This window comes from Tyto alba, unplaced genomic scaffold (genome assembly GCF_018691265.1).
Source record: "Tyto alba isolate M040663 unplaced genomic scaffold, T.alba_DEE_v4.0 Super-Scaffold_40, whole genome shotgun sequence".
NCBI lineage: Eukaryota > Metazoa > Chordata > Aves > Strigiformes > Tytonidae > Tyto > Tyto alba.
The window spans coordinates 15,907,275-15,923,085 of record NW_024881316.1 but is presented as its reverse complement, the minus strand read 5'-3'; the positions used below and the strand labels follow the sequence as shown (position 1 = coordinate 15,923,085).

At 36.3% G+C, this 15,811-nt stretch overlaps 1 protein-coding gene across 1 annotated transcript in view; it reads right to left on the bottom strand.

The window, feature by feature from the left end:
- IMPG1 (interphotoreceptor matrix proteoglycan 1) overlaps nucleotides 1–15,811 on the bottom strand; it is a 60,350-nt gene that overhangs the window by 15,239 nt on the left and 29,300 nt on the right. The window contains 7 exon segments of the mRNA XM_042802986.1: nucleotides 12,101–12,274; nucleotides 12,277–12,525; nucleotides 12,528–12,636; nucleotides 13,133–13,209; nucleotides 14,674–14,703; nucleotides 14,706–14,795; nucleotides 14,798–14,925. Coding sequence (XP_042658920.1) covers nucleotides 12,101–12,274; nucleotides 12,277–12,525; nucleotides 12,528–12,636; nucleotides 13,133–13,209; nucleotides 14,674–14,703; nucleotides 14,706–14,795; nucleotides 14,798–14,925 — 857 coding nt within the window.

Genomic DNA, 15,811 nt, shown 5'->3' with positions numbered 1-15,811 from the left:
ATCATTTTCATGTGCATTGGCCAACGCATAGCCAAAAAACAGTAATTCAGCTTGTCATTTTTTGTCTAATTAATGTCTTTATTTACTTCAGTTAGCTATCTGCTAATAGTTTACTCATTAAAGCTTTTTTTGCATGTTTTTTGAATAAGCCCTTTTCTTTAAAGCTTTGAAATAATGCAATAAATACATTTGATATATAGTTTTAAAAAAACTTTTTGAGCTTCAAAGTAGTAATTTAAGTACAACAGCTGGAAATATAGTAGATACATGGTTAATTGGGCAAGCTTACTTTATAAACCTGTGTCTAATTAATATACTGAGAGACTTGACTGTCAAATGTTAATGACTCCCTTTGGCATTTGTATGTTTCAGCAGTTCTAGAGGATTAAGCATTTTAGAAACATCAGAGTATTTGGAACAATACAGGAATAGCTGGTGTTTAGAGCATCCCCAAAGCTCTGAGTAGCAGTGTTTGATTTCATTTTGCACTGAAACTATGCAGTGGAAGTGTCTGTGGAAAAGAGACTAGAGAACAGTCAATGATAATCTCTTAAACCTGGGTCTGAACCATCATCCCACTACAATCTCTCCACTGACTTCAAGAGCTGCTGCACCTGGTTACCATGAGGGTTCTGCCTCTCTAAGACTCAGAAAAGATGCAGGAACATCCATGTGCCTCAGCACTCTTCTGACTACAGCAGAAAAAAAGCCAGTATTTCCATATTAATTGCTTTAGGCAATTGACAGTATTCACATTTGTAATTAAGGGATTATGAAGTTGGATTTTGAGGCAGTATTCTTGCATTTTATATGAATACTATACAGACAGGTACATAATTAGATACGTTGTATGGACACTTGGTTATGATAGGTTATTTCTATAACATGAAAAATCACTTTTATTATCTACAGAATCTTTACCTCATCTGATACTGAGATTGCCAGATAAAATGACATACTAATGCTTGAGCACTCTAAAAGTCAGTTTTCAGATTAAAGTCCTCGTTAAAGAAATGATTCATCTGAGATTAGAATACTCTTGTGAAGTAAATGAATTAGTAAGTACATTTACAATGAAAACATGTTAAAAATTCCAGAGCTACTGTGACTTTTACTTTGCATTTGTAAGCTATTTTTTATTGAAGTTCTGCACTACTTGCTACCGTAGTAAAATCATATTAAAATATACCTTAAACAAGTAAGATACCATGCTAAACGGAGAAGTCTGGACTTGGTTAGTATTCGCATCAATGAATTCAGCAAAACTGGGAAGCAGTGAATTTGCAAATATGAACACACTTCTACAAAGGAATGGAATGAAAGCTGAATAAGAAACATCTCACTTAAAACCACAGTTTCAGGAGGATTAACAGTTCTTATTTCCACTGTTGACTGTTCTACTATTAAATTTGAAGAATTTATTTCATGCATTTAAAATAATGAAATCTGTGTGAAGAAAACCTAAAGTTTTACAAACACCTGGAAATACAAAGAAGCATCCATATAAATGTTGCAAATAATCCTGCATGCCGCTGTAACAGTTTTGGAGCACCCCAAATGGAGAACCTGGAATACCATTTTGGATTTATTTTACTACAGAATGATTAGAAACAAAATCTGACACATTACAACACCTATCCTTCAGAATTGAAAGTACCATCTAAATCCCTGCCCACTTTATCCATTTTTCTCAGCTGTGTGATAGGTAAAAAAGAGCAAGTTCTAGCAGGTGATGGGACTGTCAGACAGTTTTGTGGCATTGAAGTTTATTAGTTTGCAAATGGTAAAAACAAAACTGAAGTCATGTGATATAAATTCAAGTAATGTGTTGAACCAAGGACCTAAAAATAGAAAAGAGAAATGTGGAATTAGAAAGTTGAAACCTGTGACTCTCTTAAAATCTTGTAATCAGATAAGTTTTTAAGACTTGCTAACAAAAATGAAAACACTGAATACCTTTTTTTTTTCCATACTGTATAGTCACTTGTATGTGAAAACCATGTAGTTAATGGAATGGAAGTCACAGAATGAGGAGTATTTTATCCTTCTAAACTGTTGTGCCTTGGATGTAGTTAATCTGATTTTTCTCAGTTTTGAAATGGAACAAGTGACTCTGTGAGAAAGAGATGGAAGAAAATATTTAACTGGGAAAATCCTGTTGGCTTTGCAGTATGTTGCAGTGTAAGAATACATTTCAGTTCTCATGGTTTTGATAATGACTTTGGGCCAGATGCCTTTGCACTGACTTGGCTTGTTAAATCCATCCATCATGCCTGGATTCTGAACCTGAGCAGCTCATAATAGCCAGAACACTGTTGTCAGGGAGCAGGCAGTTTAAATTAAAACCAGCAATAGCTACACTGTACAGTAAAATGGATCCATACAGCCTTTAGCTGTATGTTTTTTTAAAAAGTCCCTAAAAGACCTTCATATAACACTGGAGTGCAGAAGTCTTTAGACAGATGATAGTTTCACAAAAAATGACATTTAAGTAAATATTTGGGATTGTTCTCACATTAAACGTTTGGATTAAGGTATGTGGATTTCATTTAACTTTTTAAACTCTTGTTGAGTAGTGGGTGATAATAACAAGATGAGACTTTGTTACTGTAACAAAAAGAAAGAGTAACTGCTCATAGAGTTTATAGATATAACAGGAAACTAATAACTAGTTAGTTGTCTGTAAATTACCCTCCTCCTTCCACATGAAAGAAATATTAAGCATAACTAATGCTAACCATCTTACAATAGTTTAAAAAGAACTTGTCAATCAGAGGGGAGAAAAGTGAATTGCAGGAAGACAAATGATTATTTTTGTTGTAACTGCAGCTGATGCTGAATGTATTCTCTTCTGCTCTGCCATGTATCTCCAGTGAAGTTGTCTGTCCTGATGCTTTCAGGCATGCATTCTCCTCAAGCAACACCACTTTGTTCTTTATTGAACCTTTGCAGTATCATATAGGGATATTGTAAAGTTCTTCAAGAATTGTTCAGCATAATTTTGATTTTTATTGTTTCACTTTAGAATGTCAGTTAGTGCCTGATTCTGAAATGTGGAATAAGATATTTACTAGGGATGAGAATGGAACTTTGGGCTTATTTTAATGAGCTAAGACAAGTTTAACCAGGTCTTCAGCCACTGCTCTAGGCTACATAGACATTTAGGGGAAAGGACTGAAATGTATTACAGGTACAGTATTTTTTCTAATTCATTCTTTCTGATCTCTGGAAAAATAAATCAAAACAATGGCAAGTTTTATTGAAAGGTAGACCTTAGGAAGTGAAATCCTCAGGTACAAAGATGTCACTCGAATAATATTTCTTGTTTTCTCAGTCAAGCCCTGGCAGATTTTGCTATGCCAACAATACCATCCTCCCACACTGCTTGAAATCTCATCATTCCACATTGCATGACAATAAAGATGGTTATTAAAGGAATGTTTGGCAATATAAAGTATTTTGACTGTAAACTCAGTTTTCTGTTATTGGTACCACTATTCTGCAAGTATTGTATTCTACAATACCTGAATTTAAGAAAAAAAATCCACCAACTGGGAAAGAATGAAAAAGAAAGCTAAACATGTAAAGGCATAAAATGAACAGGAAATGAATTATTTTGCAGCCAGGTTTAGTTTAATCATGTTCTTACTGATACACATAACAATCTTACCAATCTACAGAATGAAAGTGAAACGTCTGCCTCCTAATTTACACCTGGGTATCATTCCTTTGAACTGTGTTTAGTCTTTTCCTCTACGTATCTTTCTATAAAGTTGCATTGAGAAAACAATGTTAAGAACTTGTTGGAAAAAATGCATGCTATCTTCAACCAGAAATCAGAATTTATTTTTTTTTTTTTTCCCCCTTTCTTTCTTTATAAATTGTAATGTGCAAATATATGAGATCTAGCCTGGTAGGAATTTTTGTGCGTTTTAGATTTTCACAAACACAAACTCCATTAAATTTAGTATAAAACTTATTGCAAATTTGCTTCCATTTAAGATTTTAATATATTTTTATTTGTTAGTTTTAAATACTATATGGCATCTTTCAAACTGAAGAACAAGAAGCTTAAATTGATATTAGCATCAGTGTCATCTGTGTGAGGCATCTCAGCCATGGCCGAGAGAATCAAAGTTGAAAGGCCAATACCTCTCTGTAGATAGAGCTATAAAACTCCATCCTGAGATGTGATTCAGAGCACCCAAGTTACAACTTGCCTATAACAGTCTAATGCAGGTGGCATGAGTTATCCCCTAACAAGGAATTGACTATTAAAAATTCCAAGCTGAGCTCAGATGGACTTTCTTATGCTGGTAGGATACTGAATCCTCCAAAGAGATGACTGTAATAATTTTAGAAAATAAAAATTTTAATATCATTTGATCATTATACATTATTTCTCAAAGCCAGCATTTCTAGAAAGACCAAGGATTTTTAATGAGTAAGGGAAACGTATTATTTAGAGCATGTTAGTCTCAGCAGTGCCACTTTATGATATTTGTTCCAACTGGACTACATGACATGTAAACTTCATTAAGTTTCATTCATTTATGACCTGGCAAAGGGTAATCTTACAGCCCTATCCCTAAAGTCTGTATTATTTGTTTAAAAATATTTTTCTTATTTTACTACTGTGTTGGTCATGGGGTTTTAAATAATTTTATACAGGGCATTCATATATTAAAGTTATTTGTGATACCTGCTCTTCAAATTCTGAACATACTTCTGCCTTTTTATATTGCTTTTTTATTAGAGGATTAGAACTACTATTATTGTGTCTGAAGACTGTAAACTTTCTCAAATAAGTTTTTATCCCTTTAGTTCTAAAGAAAATTAATTTTCTGGAGCGAAGTGCAATTAGATCACATACAGCAGCAGCTACATGTCTCTCCTGGAGGGAGAGTTCCTTCGTGCACAGTAACAAAAATGAAGAATTATGGGTGGGTTATAGACTTGTCAGGTTTTCATTGTTATCATGTGTCAAGTACTACTTCCCTCCTCTCCTCTGAGTCTCTATAGCCTTTGTGGCTGCTCCTGTCTTCCTAGGCAGCAGGCAAAAGAACTTTCTCAGTTTTCAGCTTTAGATCTTGTCTCTGCACAGGCAGAAAGGTTTGGTTTTAACAGAAGATGGGATCTAGGACTGAAATATATGAATGCCTGTATTACATAAGTCACATCTCAATGGAGGGCTACCTGCAACCACTGAGAAGTTTAAGTTTTGACTTGTGGAGTGATTTTAAGTCAGCAACATTATGGTGAATTTGGAGGGAGGGAGATGATTTGTTTGGAGTGAAATAGCATTCAACTTGGAAGGGGACAATCAATACAGGAATTCTAATTATAGGAGAAGTGATAGAATTTAGGAAACAAAGGTACTAAAGGATGGTTAGCTTTAGGAGTCTAGAAAGGTGCATGTGAGGTACATGAGAATTAGCTGCAGGAGCAGTGGAGTTGACTAGCAATATACAGTGATGACTGTGTGAGAGAGAAACCCCATGTGTGTGTGTAGAATATGAGTATCTGGTCCAGGTGTGCACATGTGGAAAAAAGGGGACAGCAATGTGTGCCTGTGTCTGAGGAAGAGACTTAAGAGTAAAAAGTATGAGTGAACAAGTGTCAGAGCACTGAGGTATATCTTCCTGCTATCTATATATGTGGAGAATAAGGAGTTACATTTTGTCATTATACAAGTGGCTCAGAAGATTTGCCTCTGGATAAGTGAATTTTTTTAGCAGAAATAGAAATTGTTTTCTGTACTTCACACAGTAATTTCAATGAAATTGGAATTACCAATTACATATAAAGTAAAGTTTCACTTGTTTTGGTTAACAGGCATTTATACTGCATATTTGTGGGAGTGAGAGGGGGATGAATAAGAAATCGTGTTTGAAGGAAGCAAAGCTTAACCTTAAAGTGAACTGAAGTGATTGGATAGGTTAATAACTTAAACAAGTTATGTGTTAAATTGGGAAAATAGATTGCACTCTGTTTCTCTCATACCTTTTTGCTCAGATTAGTAATTTAATTTTAGAATTTTAAAGTATGCTTTGAAGATGTGATGCAGGTTTTGTTCTATCCAGGTTGTTTATGCTGTTCCCAGCATAGAGACAGCTGAGCAGCAGGCTATCATTGAATTTTGGCCATATGCTAATCACTTACTCTAGTACATTTACGACTCTTCAGGATGCCTGTAGTACCCTGACTATGCAATTCTAACTTCATCACAACACTGAACATACTATGAACTTTTTCTTAAATCTGACATATTGTAATATGGGCCTGCTGAAGCTTTTGCATTCAGCTTCATCTTCAATTCACAGGTAACTTTCAGGCTAATCAATATCGTATAAAATGCTTGAGAAAATGACATAGCTAGACCTACCTGTTCACTCCCCCAAGCACCAGACTGAAGCAGCAGCTCCATGAAAAGCATTCTTTGCACATCCAAAGCAGCAAGTGACAAGTGAGAGGGCACAGAGAAAAGCTGATGGGGGAGAATGTTGAGAAAATCCTGTCAGTTTATGGTCAAAGAAAACAGAATAAAACCAGAAAAACATGAAGGAAAAGGAAAAGTTCTTACCCTGTATAACCATCAATGTGAAAGAACTGGTGAGCATTCCTGGCACAAAGAATGGGCGAATTCCAATCCTGGAAACATCCAGAGCAGTTCTTGCAAGAAGTAACGAGGTTTTCTTTTCCATGACAATGCTGGTTATGCCAAATAGAAAGCTATGCTAAGCATAGAGGATGCTTAGACAGCTGGGGATGAACCAGAGGCAAAGGGAATCCCCAAACATCCAGAAAAACAAGTTTTTATAGAGATTGTTTAGAAACAGTAGTGAACGAGGAGTGCACAACCAAATTAATTGTTGGGCAGGAGGAAAGTATTAAAGGGAATCACAAGGTTGTGTGAACATGAGAGCAATTATGGAAACTAGAGAGGCTTTTATCAGCTACACATACAGAGATATGACCACCATCCACTCCTCATCAGTCCTCTGTGATACACCCTGCAGAGCTGTCTTCTCTCAAAGTCTTTCTTGAGAGCTTGAGGATGATCCAGGCTGGTGAGACTGAGATGTAGTATAACAGAATAGCTGAAGTATTTTACTTCTAGCTTTATTTTGTCCTATGCTTCTGGAATAACTTCTCCAGAAATAATGCTTCCTTCATGATAGTCAGGATTTGGGGATAGCCATTTACCTGGATTGTATAATTTGTTAGTAGCTACAAGTAAAACAAATGCAATTTAAAATTCTTACTGTTTACGAAGTAAAAGTATGTCATTATTGTTGTTGCAGACTTCATGAACTCTTTTATCTGTTTATACATCTGTTTGAATTTTTTTACTGCTGAAATTTTCTTGGTTTTTGAAATAACAGTCTATCTAACACATTACACAAGCGTCTTGCTTTCTGAATGGTCATAGTGTTTTAGGTAGAGTCACAGGAAGACTGCAGAGAGGGAGAAGAAATTTAACCACACAGAAGAGATATTGATGAGTTAACTGCAGAGGGGAAAAAATATGAAAAAAGAAGAGGAATACTAGGGAACAGTGGACAGGTATCATCTCAGGCAGTAGAAAAAAAGCAGAGTTTTTGCACTGGTTGTAAATGGAAAATGGAAATAACTTAGGATTTGAAGTTGCTATAGCAAAGAAACATGTTTTTGAATAGTTAATTGTTTAAATCACAACATCTGACCCAGGCATTTCAGAACTTTTTAGTAAGAGGTCTGGAAATTTGTACCAGGTTTTTTCTCTCAATTCTATCATGAAATCTCAAACCAGAATTTGAAATTCAAAGGTTAGGCTTACTTTAAAGACAGCTTAGCATCTTCCTAGTAGTTCTGGGCTACTTCAAAGGTTGGAGTAACTACCATCACCGTTTGGCCAACATGACTGGCTAATCCTCACTGGCCTGCTCTTTAATGCCCATGGACAGCACCACTGCCCAGAATGAGCACAATACCATCTGCAAGAAGCTTCACACCTGCCCCTGGCTCGCTCCTCCCACTGGCTGCCCAAGCCTGACAAATCCCATCCCACATGGCTTAAAAGGACACTTCTTGCCAGTATGACTCCTTGTCCCTCACCTATTTTTTACTCTCCTTTCCCTAAATATTTTATGCAGAACTCTCTGTATATTTGTGTGTGTAAGACTGAGTCTGATTATCTTTTTGGGAGCTGTGAAAGAATTTTTTTTATTGCTTTGCTCAGTGACCACTGGTAGGCACAATAAAGTAGTTCTCATAGGTTGTACACATTCAATGTACAGGAATCCATAGTAATGGTCAGCCTGTAGCTGCACACATATGATAACAAATGCAGTAAAATCTGTCTATGAAACATATAGTTGATGGACATACCTAAAAGAATCTCAGACTATATTATTTCTGGTAGCCAGCTCTTCCTTTCATGGTAAAGAAGAGTTAATTTAAAATTCTAAATATGTGATGAAGAAAATTTGCTCCATCTTCTGGACTGTAGGGTAGGGAAATGGCTGGAAATTAATGTAGTAGAATTGCAGGCAATTGTTTAGACCCTGACGCTCAGTCCAAGCACATACAGCACTGTGTAAGTAGTTCCTGCTGTATCACGCCAGCAACAGTTAAAAGTTAAGTTTGTTTGTTTGTTTGCTTTTTAAAATATTACTAAGAAATTCAGCTATGAAATGTAACCAATCACGAAGTGTGAAAAATTCTGTATGTACTAGTGAGGAATTCTGCTTGCTATATTAAAATTAAGATCACCAACACTGCTGACTTTAATAAAACCTCAGTCATAAATGTTGTTAAGTCCTGAATTTCCAGATCAAATTCTATCAGTTCCTATGAAATACACCACATCTAGAGAAATAAAAGATTACAGGGGATACTGTACACAGGACTACCAGAATTGAAAAAAGCTATAAAAAACCCTAAAAATTTTAAAGAGTATAGACTATTTACTCTTTAAAAAACTCAGTAATTAGTTTTTAAACATCTCTCTTCTGTTTGTTTTGTGTACTATAAAATTTTAAGCAAATATAATAAACAGAGCTTTTTGTCATTGTTAATGCGTCACCCTTCTTTTTAGACAGGGAACAATTATTTTTCTCCTGCTACCCAGTTGCAGAGATAATGATGGGATTCTTATATTCTAGTGCTTGTTTTGGACATAACTTGTGTTTAAAAAGGAGGAACAGGATAGTGGGCCTTATTTTGGGGAAGCTTTTTTTTACAGCTCTGGACAGTTTGTTCTGTTTTACAGATTGACATGTTCCAACCCAAATGTGCAACAAATAATTTCTTAAAGTAGTGTTTAAAGAGTTAGTACCATGTGCTTACATGATCAAACCTGTACTTACAGAAGATCCACATCCCTAAGCAAAGAATTCTATGCTCTGTGGACACAGGCAATACTGGCTTTAGGAAGAAGAAAAACTTTTATGTATTTTTTACTGAATTTCAAATTACATAAGAAAAATTTGTTGAAGAAATCTGTGTTAGTAAGTGGTAAACTTTGCATTTGTATTATCCTTCCTAAAATTTCCCTGGGTCCTCATATTTGCCTGATGACACTGAAACTCATTAAACTATGTAATGTATTGTCTCTGAGTATCATTGAGAAACACTGAATCTAATTCCCATTTTGAACTGAGGCATCAGAGCCTGTGTGGGAGTCAAATGAACTGTGGTCCTACACTGTTACTGGGGAACAACTGAGCAAGCTTGAACTTCGGGGCCAGAGAGAGGTCCATCTGCTGTATCCTTCCTCCCATCCAGTGAAAAACAGGCAGTAACGTAATACATTGCAATAAACAACCTCTTTATAATTTTAGATCTGAAGAAAAATAATGGAACTAGTATCTTCATTATAAGTTTCTCTCATTTTTGGTTAGTCAAATATTCCCTGCTTCTTCTCTTCAGTCATTTGGATCTGTTAGGCTAGACGTTTTTTTTTAGCTATTTAGCAAATTGCGAAATAGGTATGTGGCTTTATGTGGTTTTTATGACCCTAAATCCCTAACTCAATGAGTAAATTGAATGAAAATGCATATGACTTTTTTTCTCCCTGAAAATGTAACACTTTTCCACAGTTATAATGAGTGTTATTTAAAGGTATGCTGTACTGTTATTTGAAAGTGTGCTGTGCTTTTATCACTATAAGACTTCTCAGCATGTGTCTGAAAATAGTTGTGCTTAATGGCTTTCATCATAAACTTTATTTTCAGGAACATTTGATAAATGATTCTTATAAGAAGTGGTTTTCTAATCTTTAAGTCACTCCACTAATCATACAGTATTTGCCTTTCTCTCACTTCAGAACTCTGTGTATAAAGGCAAGACCATACAATGGAAGTTCTTACTCAGTACATAAACTACCAGGCTCCACAGCATCACCAAGCAATATGCTATGCTCTTCCCTGTCTGGAGCTGATTAGTGTATGATCCCAAATGGCAGCTTTTACATTCTTCAAAATGCCGATCTTGTTACTTACTGGATGCAGAAAGAACACTACTGTAGACAATACGCTACGTGGCCATTCCTGTCTCACGTTTCTGCCGTGTGGGTCCATTGCAAAGGACGTTATCACCATGCAGTGGGGTTTTTCTGATCAGCTATACAGACACTGCCTATTTGCCTTGCAGGATGTGCCTGGGCAGCAGGAGAAGGTGCCTTCTTGCTGTTTCTGGGCATGCTGTGTCAGGAAGGATGGCTCATTACACTCACTCCAAGTGGGACATGAACAGCCAAGGACTGAGCAAGGAGGGAACTGGTGGAACAGGGACAGAGTAGATCCTCCTACAGGATCAGGGGACATTCCTGCAGCAGGGAGTAAACTTACAAGTTTGTTTTTCTCTGCAGATTTTTAGTATTGCTTAGAGACTATGTGGGGATTTCAAAGAATCCTGCTGATTCCTATGAAGTTCTTGCCTGCCCTCTGCTTTTCTGTTGAGAGGGTCAGTCAAAAATCTGAGACAAAGCACATTTGCATATTCATCCAAGAACTAATTCCTCCCGCATGCTTGTAGCGACCTCTTGCATTTTACACAGCTAGCACAGGCTACTTAGACATCTAAGTAAAATTAAATTTTATTGACCTAACGCTGAGATGGTGAGGCCAGGTTGGGGAGCAGGAGAGGGAGGAGACGAGCTAGGACAGGCAGAGGGCAGTGGCAGGAACCATGGCTCTTGCTGCTTTGACAGTGGAGGCTACTGCCCCACACAGTTACCCACACACCACAGTTCCCCACAGGGTCTAGCATGGCTTTCCAAGCCGCTGATGGAGGCGATGGAGGTCTTACTGACATTTTGCTGTTTTAAGGGAAAGCTTAGTTTGCCTGTGCCCTAAAGCTGACCCTACTATCTTTGTTCAAACTTTTTTCATCTGCAGGGTCAACACTTTTCTGATAACTGTGGGAAACATGTCTATCATATTTTTCATTTTAAAGGCTAAACCGTACAGACTTCTCTCCACCTAGACATATTTACGTGTATGCTGTTTTGATTTATTATGTGTTTCTTCTCATATATCTGGGTGCCTTCAAAAAGCCCTACTGTATGGATAAAAGGGAATAAGCAAACATGGAAAACAAATTATTAAAGGTTTTTCACATTCATCAGACCTGTAGATATGTAGTTTTCTGAACCATGGTATTCTTCGTTTGGAATAAATTATCTCATTATGCTCTTGCTGTTATCATCCACATCTGTCTGTAGAAACCAAAGTAATTGACCTTCCACGTTTTAAATACCAAATTTTTTCTGTTATCCTGGGATTTCCTTTTTTTTTTTTTTTTTTTTTTTCTGATATGTCTTTTTGCTATGCCTTTTTGTTTTTTTTTTACCATAATACCCTGTACAAAGTATGCCTTATCCTTAGGCATTTGTTGTGGTGTTTTTTTTTTTTTGTTTTTTTGTTTTTTTTTCGCTTTGACAACCTTAAAGTCAGGTACACTGGGCATCAGAAATGTACATTTGTCACCTTCGATGGTCCAGAAAAATTTCTGTCACATCTGAAAGGAATACTTACTGTACTTATACATGACCGTATGTGTTATAACAACTTGATCTCTCCTACTCTCTCTAATGGAAAAATCTTTTGTGTCTTACCTTGTCCAGACAGACTATCTTGGTCCGTTTCCTTGAAAGGTGGTTCTGTTATATCGGTCAGTTCTTTATTCTCCTCAGCTTCACTGTTCTCATCTCCCACTTGCAGGAGATTAGGTGGGGTAAAGCTACCCGTGGTATAAACTGCCAGCGTGGTAGCCTGCTCCACTGGAGATCAGAGCCATCAGTGACTAAGTCATTGCTAGCAGAATCATCTGCAGGAGGAGGCAAATAGGAATCCTCTGGTTTTGGAGGACTGCTAGTGCTACCCAGAGCATTGAAAGGCACTGTGAAACTTTGGTGGTCAGTAGCGATATCTTCTGTGTCTGAAGGAGTTATGTCCTGAAACGGTTCTCTGGAGGGTTTGGCAGGGAACACAGGTTCAGATGAAACAAAATTATTAAGGTCTTCAGGGGCACTGATCTCTCACTTAGCACAGGGACTCCAGTTGTAAATTCATTGACCAAGATGTCTCCTGTTTGGTCCACTGTTGCTGGGCTGGGGTAACCTAGTGGAAGTTCCACACTCATGGAATCCTCCTGAAAAAGTTTTTAAAATGCAGCTTTCATTATGATGTTTAACATTCATTGCTAAAAAGGCCAGTAATCTTCAAGGACAGGAGCTTGCAAGCAGCTAACTCAGCATAAAGTTGTGGGATGTACAAAACTTTTGGCATGTGCATGTGAACCTAATCACATTGCCTGTAATTTTAAAAATGGCCAAAGAAAGATGTCTTTCACTATTTCTGTCAATTGCTGTTCTTCTGTCATTGAGATGTATACTGAACTGGTGAGACACTGTTTACTTTGTAATTAAAACTGGAAAAGGTAATCAAGCAGGGTATTCACCTGTAAATGCTCTAAACAGTCTCTCTGTTGCAGTATAACACCACAACGTTCAACCTTATAGCATTTATAAAAGGCAGATATGTATTTTAGCACAAAAATATTTTTCTGTATATTTATGTATATCTTAACATTTTAATTTTATTTCTCCAAGAGAAATAAATAGATATAACAACTAGTATTAACTTACCAAATCAGGGCCTGCCAGAGGAATAGTGACCATGGCCTGGATATCATTATCAAAATCACTAGGTGGTATAATAGATTCTGGAAAAAAAAAAAAAAAAATTAGAGTGAGAGAGCACATATTTCAGCAGTGGCACACTGAAAACTGATCAAAACACAAACTCAGTAAAACAGTATAAAAACTGTTCTCCATCAAAAATTACTCTTAGAAATCCATATTAAGAAGTAAAAGGCATACATTTCCATTTAAACTGGCAATTATGAGGAAAACAGGAATTTTATATGCAATGTTCTTTGTACTCTTTATTTAGTGTAAATGGGATAGGTCTGCAGAGAGCTGAACCATGGATGAATGCTTAAAATCAGATGTAGTATGAACCACTCAGTTAAATCCGCATGGGCTATGATGACTCATTATATTGTGTTGTTCATTAAACCTAAATTCTTTTCAGTTTTACTCAGAGTCCACACCATTGTTACTTTCAGTGTTTTGGCTTTAGTGCCTGGTTGCTCCTTTAACCCCCTTAGAGAAGCTCTTTAAACGTACTTGCATGCAAGCTGTTTTTCTAAAACTGGTCATTAAAAATAATCAGTGGGAAAAAGTTGATTAAAATAGTTATTAAAGTGTTCTATATCCACGATTTTTTTTCTTGGAACTTTTAATCTACATTAAAATATGACATTTTATTTTTACAGGAAGTATTAGTTCATCTAAATATTTTCTTTTGGCAAGAAAATGCTGTTGTTTGTAAATGAAACAGTACAGCTAAAATTTGCTGTGAGTTTTAAGATGTTTTGGTAAAAATACATATAAAAAATATTTTAAATTATTTTCCCCATTTTTAACCCATCTAAGGCTACGCTAGCTTCGGAAAATAATTGATGGACTAGAAGGGGATATTTATTATCTGGATTATTGAATAGGATGCAGCCCTTCAACCTTCTGCTGGAGGTCTTCACACCTAGCTTGTCACCTACACTCCTCCTGTGTTTCAGAGAGCACAATGCATCTCTACAGTGTGTTTCACATCACCAATTTTAGCTTGGGATCACATGCTCTTTAAGGTGTCTGCCTCTGATTTCACTGGGAGGTCAGATATAGCTTGCTTTCAACTGAGACAGCTTTCAGTAAGGTAAATTTACGTTAGAGGAAGACCTCACTTTTTGTCTTATTGAAGAAATGTGATTGTCCATACAGGAAAATTAAAATGATATAATGAATATTCATAGTCTTGTAGTATTTCTTCCCCCCCCCCCCCTCTTATTTTTCTTGGTGTGCAAAATATCCAGCTTTTCTAAACAAACAACCAAGAAAAATAGATCTTCAATATGATTGGAAGTTAGGCTATATAATTATAAAAGCACGTTTTGCTATAGCATTTCACTCAGATCTGTGCATCCTTTGGATGTTATGCAACACTTAAGAGAATGGGATACATCAAATAAAAACAATCTGTTAGAGATGCAAAAGAGACATTACTGAAATTACATCAGTTTGAAGGGGCAACGTTCAGACTTGTGTCTGGCACTGGTCTGCCTACTGACCGTCAGTAAACTGAAGTGTTCCGAGGTCCATGGCAGGGACTGGTCTTCGTGGAGTGCTATGGCAACCAGTTGTTGAAGGTCTGTTACTGTGAGTTTAGTTGCTGGTATCTCCCTCTCTTCTTTGGAGAAAGTGGAATTTTTTCATTTTCAACCTTATTAGATCCAATAGTTGAGATGTCATCTGCTGTACCTTTGATGTCTGAGCCATCTCTCTCAAAGTTTACCACGTATCGTGCTATAGTGCTGCTTGATCTGCAAGGGGAAGATGTAAAAATGCCCAGTGCAGGAAAATCACTTACTGGCTGAGGACTGATTGTACAAACAAACAAACAAAACTATATGCAACCGTAGCATATTATCTTCTGTAAAATTACTACAAATATACTTCTTTCTAATGAGAGTGTCATCTCCAAATTACTTTTGCTCTACCTAAACCTTTTCCCTTCTATGCATAGTTTTTAATAAAAATTCCAATATTGAAGAAAATTATAAAAATGTTCTAACTTGATCCAGTTTAATCTGACTACTCAGAGACCTGTGGAACTGGTAATATAGTTTGAAGTCATTGATTATTGGTTCAAACAGTCATAAATGCGTGCTGGGATTACTAGAAGCCATAATCACCTATTAATTATGCAGGAATCTATCAAAAGGGATTAGACTTCATAAAACTACAGATAAGCAAAAAATCCTACCACATCTGGGGCAATTTTTTACTCTTTTTTGATGAGCAGCAAGAAGGATAGCTAATGTGGCAAGCGAATCCCTTTTAACAATGGGAGTTAGCTTTTCCAAGTCTGAATGAGTATGTATAGCTTCTCCCTAGATGTACTTGTTTAACAGAAGTCTCAAATTTTCACCATTATTAATACATCACTTTTCATAAATGCTAAAATCACCTAATTAAAATGAAAAACAATGAGTACATTGTAAAACATTTGTACTATGCCATGTTGCTTTTTATAATATCAAAAAACTGGACAGAGAATTTCACTTTATCCGGTATGTGCTATATATTTACATTTATATGACATTGCAAGGATTCGGGAAAAGCATTAGAAAAATCTTTCTTTTAAATTATGACTGAAAGAGAAATTGTGGGAACTGCTAGACAAATTATTCCCCAGAAGTATTTTTA